The 9795-nt window shown below is 34.3% G+C and overlaps 1 protein-coding gene across 1 annotated transcript in view; it reads right to left on the bottom strand.

Annotated features, from left to right (window-relative positions):
• Positions 1 to 4472: 4472 nt before the first annotated feature.
• The window catches only part of FBXO45 (F-box protein 45), a 13724-nt gene continuing 8401 nt past the window's right edge, over positions 4473 to 9795 (bottom strand). The window contains exons 2-3 of the mRNA XM_012642509.1: positions 9312 to 9668; positions 4473 to 5040 (exon numbers count right to left, since the gene is read on the bottom strand). Coding sequence (XP_012497963.1) covers positions 4855 to 5040; positions 9312 to 9668 — 543 coding nt within the window. The 3' untranslated portion in view covers positions 4473 to 4854. The remainder of the gene's footprint in view (positions 5041 to 9311; positions 9669 to 9795) is intronic.

Raw genomic sequence — 9795 nt, 5'->3', positions numbered from 1 at the left:
CAAGAAATAAGTTAAACCTGTGAAAATACCTGTTAACATTCAACATATCATTTTTATATATTTCTGTTCTATGATGCAAAGATATCTTTCAACATGTTTTCCTGTTTTAAAAGAAACAGAAATTAAGCCCTGTCAACAGGGTGACCTAAGGAAACACTCTAAATGATTCTTATTTCTCGAGTCACTCATCATGAAATCCTATATACAAAATCTGAGTGACAATCTTAAATCCTGAGGAGCTACTTCTTTTGACAAACTATATTCTGAAGACTACAGAACATGCTGTAGTCAACAATAGTCTAATTAATATATTAAATAAAAAGCAAAAGGTTTGGGGGAAGATCCAAAAAGAAATTAGAACAGACTAGCAAAGCTGTCTCTGGTGTCTCTTTCCACTAAACAAAAAGATAAATACAGAAATCTTACCCTACTTAATTTTTAGAAAATTAAAATCCTTTGTATAAATTTTAACATTAATAAAGCAATTTATGATCAACTGATTCTTTTAAACTTTTGGATCAAAGGCGCCATTTGTTCAGCCAGTTCAGGAATAGCATGCCTGCCTATTATAGCTCTTGGCAAACAACTGCATTATCAAACAACTGTTAGCCAGGGGTAGCAGCAGTTGGGGAAGAGGACCCTAGTGAATTACTCTTTCCTGTCCACATTCCATTCTAAATATGGGAAATGCGGATTCTATTAGTAAAGCCATGGAATTTATAGGTAAATTCCATCACCATCTTTGGCTACTAAGGCACCCCAATTTTTCTTTCTGACCAATATGTAAAAAATTTATTTTATATGTAAGCAATCACAGGTGGTTAATGTTTGTTTTAACTTTTTATTAAGAAACTAAGGCAAAACAACAGAATTCCAAAAAATTAAAATACAGAATTCTAATTTTAATTCTAAACAAATATAAAATCTACACCAAGAACTAAAACCCAAGGTTTACCAACATTTATGAATAAAGGGGAATGGCTAAAATGCATTCACAGTAATTATTTCTTCCTTACTAGCCTCAGATATGCATCCCTTTCCTTCCCGCTTCACTTGGACTAGGACATAAAAAAACTTTCTCATCTATCTTTTGCAACTAGAGTCTATAACTTCAGATGTGCTTTTGTCTTCCTACATAGTTCCTTCTTTGTTCCATCAGCAAATATGTAAGCACCTGCCTACTGCGCTTAGATGATATGGGCACAAAGATGAGTCCATCAGAGATTCTGTCCTAGTTTAGGGAAAACAAGACACCAATAAATAATCAATAAATATAAATAATTTTATATAAAGTAATACAGCATGAGTTAACTATAGATAAATCATAAAACCAGGGAAATTTCAAGGAAGGAGAGATTACATTCAGTTAGAGAAATTAAGGAATGTTTTATGAGAACAGCATTTGGGTTGGGTATGGACTTTTCCTTCCCAATAAAGGCTTCAAAGTAGTCCTGTCTATCACAGTCCCAATTCTGGTGGTGTTAATTTCTGGAAAGTAATCTTTTCAGCACTAATCTTTAAAAGTCCTTAAGTTTCTATTTTTTCAAACTGTTCATTTATTTAAATGATAAAAAAATATTAAAATCTATATAAACAGTAGTTTGGGGACTTAAATTAATAGTTAATTATAATAGTTTCTATGTGGTTTAGGGCTCTGTTATTTTTTAAACTCTCCAGTCAAATCATTTCTAAAAGGCAAAAGATGCCTAATCATTGAGCCATGATTTCAAATATTTAACTAGGTAAATCCTACTTGCTTTATCTGTCTCTAAACTTACATGAATGAGGGAGATGAAATAAATGGTTTAACATTCAAAAGTCAAATAATGAATAAATAATGGCAACTATGAAATGATATCTATTAACCACAGAATTCCTTGTATGAAAAGATTTAATGAATTATGAGCCATTGACCATTACAGACTTTAAGCCTTAATAGTTCTTTCCTATGTAAAACCAGGTAATTAAAACAGCCTATCTCAATTATGACAGAAGACCACAGTATGAATAAGAGCAATAGTGATGTTTGCTTCCACATCTGCATGCTTCATAAAGAATCAAACAAAGTGCTCCCAGTTTCCCAAGTCAACAAAGCACATTCAATTTTTTTCTTGATCATAGTTTCAGTTTAAATAGAACACTACTTTGCCTTTTAATAGCACTTTTCACCCATAGCACAAGCATTTTCCCATTATTTTCTCCTTTACCCTCAATATCCTTGTGAGGTAGTGAAGGGAGGGAGCAAGGATTTTTTTCTATTTTGCAGATGAGAAAACTCAAGGTGAATTTTAGATCGATGATTCTCAACCTTGGCAGCATATTGAAATCATCATAAAGTTTTAAAAAAGCCTTATGGCCAGGTCATATCCCATTATCAACATAAGAATCTTAGCATATGGAACCCAAGCACCCATATTTTTTAAAGCACTCCAAAAGTGACTCCAAAGTACAGCCAAGGTTGAGAACCAATGGTTTAGATGATTTATATACTTAATCTTCCGGTGCAACTGTCTTCTACCTAAATGCTCTCTCAGCACCAATGAAAAAGAGATTCCATTTCCTTGAACATTGTAGCAATTTAATATTCTGTAGAGCTATTGGTCTCTAGTAACAAATTTATGTATAAGCTTCAAAATGAAGGCTCTTCATTCCTCAGATGCTCATGCTAACTATGAACCTCCATGTTCTATAATTTGCAAATGCAACATTAGGGAATTTAAATCTTTGAGATAGAATGGCTTGTTAAATATTTAGGCAATTATTTGATTCTAGGTCTGATATGCAATAACCATGTGTTTCTGTTTTGCATTCCACACCTTCAAAACTTTGTTGCAAATGAATGTTTACTAACAAACTCTCAGCAAAAGCTCTTGGAATTGGCCATATTGCAACCTAAAAAAGAAACAAGTACTTAAAAAACTGTATCACTTTCTAACTAGTCCATTATCATCCTGAACCAATTCTCTTCTTTAACCAAATTTTAAACCTTGCCAAATTGAATTGCTCTTCACCAAGAAAATCAATTTCTATACCAGCTATATTCTCTAATACATTTAACATATTAATTTCACTCTGTACAAGGTTTCTTCTTGACATGGATATCAAAAAGAATCTTTAACAGATTTCACCTTTTCAAGCAACATACCAAATACACAATAAATACTTGAAAACTTTGAGGTGGCAACAATAAATCTTTGTTCTATGGCTGAAATCCCCTGCATCATATGAGTACTGACAAACGTAACTCTCAAGGAGCAACCCAAGAACCCCAGCCAGCTGCTTGCTGTCCCTAATTTTATTAGATTTAAAACAAAATATACATAGAGCAATAATCCAAAAAGTACAAATATTTCACTTGCCCTCATCAATTCTTATGTATCTAAAACCATACAATTTATACTTTCATACAGAAAGATGTTTGTTTCTCTTCTAACAAAAGAAAATCTCAGCTCGTGTGTGTTAGATTATTAGTTCAAAAGTTTTAGTGAAGAGAAATAAGGTTTATAAGTCAAAATAGGAATTAATGTTAAACTTTTCCACAATGAAACCTTCAAAACATTGCCAACCTGCAGTTTTCAGCCTTGTGTTATATGTTTCAAGTCCCATGGGGGCAATTATCTATAGTGAGATTAAGAATATTCTTAACCTGTTTCAGGTGGGTAAGTAAACATTTTCTTTATAGCCCCAAAAAAGAGTTTGAGGCTTAGATTGTTGCATGATGTAAACAATATTAAATTAAAAAAAATTTTGATAATATCTACAGCATTATAAAGTTACAAAATAAAAGGATCATTAAATCAACTCTTTTTTTCCTAGAGTCTATGACTAATAGGTTTCATATTTGAGGCCTATAAGAGCAAATGGCAGGGTCCTATGTTATGAGACACTTTCTCAGAAGGCCAAAAAATAAAACTAGATACCAAAAAAGACGCACATTACTATTATGTTTAGATCATCCTTACTGACATATGTGTGATTAGAAACAGACTTCCTCTTTCCTCAATCTTTAGCCAGGAGATTGAGGGATCTTTACTATAATTTTGATTGTAAAAAAATAAAACAAAAAACCCAACAGACTGTGATAGCGATGGGAACTGTAAGCCAAAAATAATACAAAATGAGCGAATACAACACACCTCCTCTTAAAAGCCTCTTCTCTGTAAGTTACCCAATTGTCCCCAAAAGTTATTCCAATTTTTGTACCATGTAGTGGTTTTTAAGAGATTGAACTAGAACAAAGCAACCTCTTTGTCCTTTTTTTTTTACAGTTTTTTTTTTTTTTACACACATATTGTATATACAACTTTTAAAATAGCTGCACAATTTTATATCTCACTTTTAGAGAAGTGCCATCCAGGCAGACCATGCTTCTCAATATATTAAAAATATTAAATAAAACCCAACCAGTTTCATACTTTTCTAATTAATAGTCAAGCTGGCTGGAAAAAAGGACTGGAGAAAGAACAGGCAGTTGTAAGATGGGACCAATCTTTCTTCACAAACACACTACTTAAAAATCTGGCTATTTCCTTATCTTATCCCTTTTACAGCATCTCTAAAATCTCACCTTTAAAGTTGGAAATAACACATTGCTAACTTAGAGACAAAATCTGTTGCAACATGCATATGTCAACTGCCCACTCAACCAACTGCAACCCTGAGGATTTTTCTGGCCCAGTAGAAAGAGGAAACACTAAGATAATCTCTGCTGTAGAGTTGCTTCTCCAGTTTACAATTTCATGTGTTTTTCAGGATGTTTCTTGGACATGCACGTATGACACTGTCACTTCATGGTTCTACTTTCCATAAGCAGATCTCTCCTCCACTCAGTCTTTCATCCCAAGAAAGCCACTGTCATCCATCCAAAGGTTTTCCAAGGTAAACCAAAGTCACTTCTGTGTTGCCATATACAGCAGAAACTGCTGGATATAAGCAGACCTTTGGAAGTCCTCTAAAGGCAACCCCCAGGAATTCATATCCACGTTCAAAAGCTAAAGTCTTATCTTCCATGTCCAAGATGACTCGAATTCTTTCTCCTATCTGAAAACAGACATCAAAAAGTTAGAAGAAAATCCACTAAGAGTATAGCTAGAAGAAACATGACACAAATCAAGAAGTTGAAAATATTAATAAGAATATGTATCCTAAAAGCTATCTAAAAAGTCAGAAGGGAACTTTCTGGTCAAGGAGAAACATTCATAAGGAAGAACATACATCAGTCTCATCATAATGCTTATTTTGATAGTTTTTTTTAAGACTCACATGAGATCTACATTTAATTACTAACAATTTAACAAATTAAATGGAATATTATTCAGTCATAAAAAGAAATGAAATTTTCATATATGCTACAATAGGGATGGACCTTGAAAATACTATGCTAAGTAAAATAAGCCAGACACAAAAAATAAATATTGCATGATCCTGTTTATATGATGTAACTAGAATAGTAAAATACATAGAGACAGAAAGTAAAATAGAGGTTACCAGGGGTGGGGAATGAGGGAAATGGGGAGTTATTGTTTAATGAGTACAAAGTTTATGTTGGGGATGAGGAAAAAGTTTTGGGTGTAGATAGTGGTGATGGTTATACAATATTGTGAATGTATTTAATGCAACTGAATTGTATACTTACAAATGGTTAAAATAATAAATATATTATGTATGTTTTACCACAATAAAAACAAAATCACTGTAATAAAACAATTACATAGTTTTAAAAGATTACAAAGCAGTTCCATATACAATGTGGAACTTATATCATCACAAATAGTCAAATCTGGCTATAGATTCTAAAGATGCAGAACAGGCTTATTAAATAGTCAGTTTGTGGCCACTGTTCTGAAACGCCTGATTGTCATAAAAAAAACTGTGGCATTGGCTGCGTGCAAGAGTTCACACCTGTAATTCTAGCACATTGGGAGGCTGAGGTGGGAGGATTGCTTGAGGCCAGGAGTTGGACACCAGCCTATGCAACACAGCCAGATCCCATCTCTACAAAAAATTTTACAAGTAGCCAGGTGTGGTAGCAAGTACCTGATGTCCTAGCTACTCAGAAGGCTGAGGTGGAAGGATCACTTGAGCCCAAGAGTTTGAGGTTACAGTGAGCTATGAGCATGCCACTGTACTCCAGCCTAGGTGACAGAGCAAGACTCTGTCTCAAAACAAAATAAAACAAAATAAAAAAAGCAGCACTGATTGTTAAACTAAACTGATGAACTAGAAGCACAATATATCTAGTTCTTTTCCCATTTGGAAAAGGAAGCAAAGAAATAAAATAAGGATGTTTCATCTTTATAGTGTGCATGTATAAAAGGATGTCTTTATATATACATATATAAAAAAAATTAGACACACACATACACACAGACTTGGAGGCAGAAAGTCGTAACAAAAATCAAAATGTAATACTTTCTCAGTATGATAATCACTGCTGTTGTCATTTACTTTCCTTCATTGTATTTCCTATCACCAACAACTGCCAACACATCTGCTTTTTCCCTCCCTTTGCCCAACTCACAGATTAACCCACATACCATTTTATGGACCTAAAAAACCTCCAAATCATCACTACCACCACTGCTACCAACAAAACATGAATAACAGCAACAAAACATAAATGAGAAGCTAATATTTTGTTGGATTTTTTTTTGTGTTTTATTTGTATTATCCCATTTAATGCTCACATCAATCCTAGAAATTATCCCTATTTATAGAAGATGGAACTAAGTCAGAACTACTCCTGGTGAAATTTGCAAGTTCGTTTCACCTTTGAGCATATAGCATATAAAAGCATAGGGAGCAAAAAGCAGAAATCTTACTAGCTTTAGGTGTCAGAGGGCAAAACTTGGAGATGGCAGAGAAACTAGAAACTTAGAGGAACTCCAGAAGCAACAAAAAGGATGAGCCCCAAAATCTGAGAATAAACTGCCCAAATCCTTGTGTGACCATTATATTAAAAAAGCACAGGGAAACCCCCAGGTAACCAGGCTGAAAAAGCAGCAAAGCTGAAAAACTGAGCGAAGACATTAGCTGTTGCACACCACAGGGAAGACAGAGCTCACACTTTGAGTCCAGGGAAGTTAACTGCATACCAAAACAAGAAAACCTATGCTCTTCAGAATGAAGTAGTTTCTAGAGAAACAAAACACTCCAGAGTTGCTACTACATATTATCTACATGTCTAGTTTACACTTAAAAAAATTACTAAATCTGAAAAGAAGTAGAAAAGTGTGATTCATACTCAGGGGAAAAAAGCAGTCAACAGAAGCTGACTCCAAGTAGGCCTAGATACTGGATTTGGCAAAGAAGTCAAAGCAACTATTATAAATATGTCCAAAGAATTAAAGAAAAAATAGCATTTATGATGGATAGGAATCTCAATAGAGAAAAGCAAACTATAAAAAAAAGAACCAAATGAAAATCCTAGAGCTAAAGAGTACAATAAGCAAAATTCATTAGCCCACCTCAATAGCAGAGTTCATAGCAGAAGAATCTATGAACCTGAAGATACAGTAATAGAAACTATCTAATCCAAAGAATAGAAACAGGTTGGGAAAAAAAAAAGAACATAGTTCCAGAGGCACAGAGAAGGACAATATCAAGCAGTCCAACAATTACATTAAATGTAAATGGACTAAGCACTCAAAAGGCAGATACTGTAACATTGGGTTAGATAAAAAGCAAGACCCAACTATATGCTGTCTAGGAGACCCACTTTAAATACAAAGACCTACTGAAAATAAAAGGTACTCTGCAATAGTAAGTAAGCATTAGAAAACTGGAGTGGCTATATTAATCAGACAAAACAAACTTGAAGACAAGAAATATTATTAAAGAAGGTCATTTCAGAATGATAAAAGAATTAATCAGATAGGAAGATATAACAATTAGAAATGTATATGCACCTAATAATGGAGCTCCAAAATATATAAAGCAAAAACTGACAGAACTGAAAGAAGAATAGACGAATTAGCAAGCACAGTTGGATTTCAGTACTCCTCTCAGCAAATGACAGAAAGAATAAAAAGAAAAATCAATAACTATATAGAAGGCTTGAAAGCTATCAACCAACTTGATCTGTCGTTTACAGAATATTTCATCCAACAAAAGAATTTGCATTCTTTTCAAGCACACATGGAACACTCAAGACAGACCACACGCTGGGGATAAAATAAGTCAATACATTTAAAAGGACTGAAACTATACAGAGTATGCTCTCTGAAAACACGATGACTTAAGGACTTTCACTACAAAATAATCACAAGGGTAGTCACAGGACTTTCTCCTCAATGATTATTAAGACCAGACACCCTTCTCCTTCAGGGTATTTGCAGAGCCTAAAAGGACAGTGAGGAAAGGATTCTATGAAAGAAAATCATTCCAGATTTTATATTTCAGAAAACGGAAAATACATTTTTAGTTCTTCTACTTTCATATGCCTGACTTGAGGTCAATACTGAGTCTAGAGCTTTCAAGCCACATGTGGCTCTGAAATATGTAATCTACAGTTCCTTAAGACTTCCAATTTCTTATCAGATTATTGTGTATTACACTCTGCCAAGTCTATGGTAATAATATGGCTTTTACAAATAGGAACTATATCACAGCTTCTGTGGCTGTCAAAAAAAAAAAAAAAGAAAGAAACTATAATTTTGACTCTAGAATCAAATGAATATGGCTTAAGGCTAAGATGAAAGAATAAAAAAATGCAGCAGTTTGCCTGAAACTTACCTGTCTCTACAGATATCATTAATGCCTCCAGGGGCTTTGATTCCACAAACAAATTAATAAGTAGCAGAGGGTGAGTATGAATATGAAAGCATACAGGTACATTTGTTGGGTTAGGTGCTTAAAAAAAGATTTGAATGTGCTATGACATAGGAAAGATGACAATCTAGAGCATGAGTTGGCAAATTACAGCCTCTGGACCAAATGTGTCCTGCAGCCCATAAATAAGATCTTACTGGAACACAGCCATGTTCATTCATTTACATATTATCTATGACTGCTTTTGTGCTATAACAAGAGTTGAAAGTTGTGACAGAGACCATATGGACTGCAAAGCCTAAAATATTCACTATCTGGCCCTGTACAGAAAAAGTTTGCCAACCCTTGATCTAGAGCAAAGATGGGTTGCTCAAGCTTGAATATGTATTAGGAAACAAATATTGAGACACATCTTTCATACCATTTATTTTAAAATTACCAAAAGAAACTAGAAAGCTGCTATATAAAAACTTGTAAATTTAAAACAAATTAAGGCATAATTTGACAAAGGCCCACACCTAAGAAAATACCCAGTTTCTCACCTGATATTTTGGCGCATTGTTGCACTGTGGAAAACTGCCATTGACTTCCCCATTATGTAGTAGATTATTGTCCACCAGATTCCAGCCCCAGCTCTGGTCATCACTGCCCAGCAATGCCACATATCCTTGGCACTGCATGGGGGCCCGTTTCGTGGCAATTCCAATCACTGCCACAGTGCCCAGAGGGCCCTCCCACCACACTTCCCATGCATGGCGGCCCTCAGTGAAACCAATCTTGGTCCTTGCACCATCAGTGCTCTGGGCGATGGGGTTTCGATGTAAAGTAAAGCCATTCTTCTTAATGTACACATTCCTGGAGCAGTCATTAGTGCTGAAGGCATGTTGGAAAGCACGTACCTAAAAAGATGAGAATCAGACCAAAGAAATATAAATTTTATTTTTCTTAAATATTAAAAGGTACCCAAACTTCAGGTTATGTCTTTAAATAATGAAGTTATGTATTTTTAAATAACACGAGTCTTTT

The sequence above is a fragment of the Propithecus coquereli genome, unplaced genomic scaffold (genome assembly GCF_000956105.1).
Source record: "Propithecus coquereli isolate 6110/MARCELLA unplaced genomic scaffold, Pcoq_1.0 Scaffold10, whole genome shotgun sequence".
NCBI lineage: Eukaryota > Metazoa > Chordata > Mammalia > Primates > Indriidae > Propithecus > Propithecus coquereli.
The sequence above is the reverse complement of the archived record's forward strand: the minus strand, read 5'-3'. Positions and strand labels throughout refer to the sequence as shown.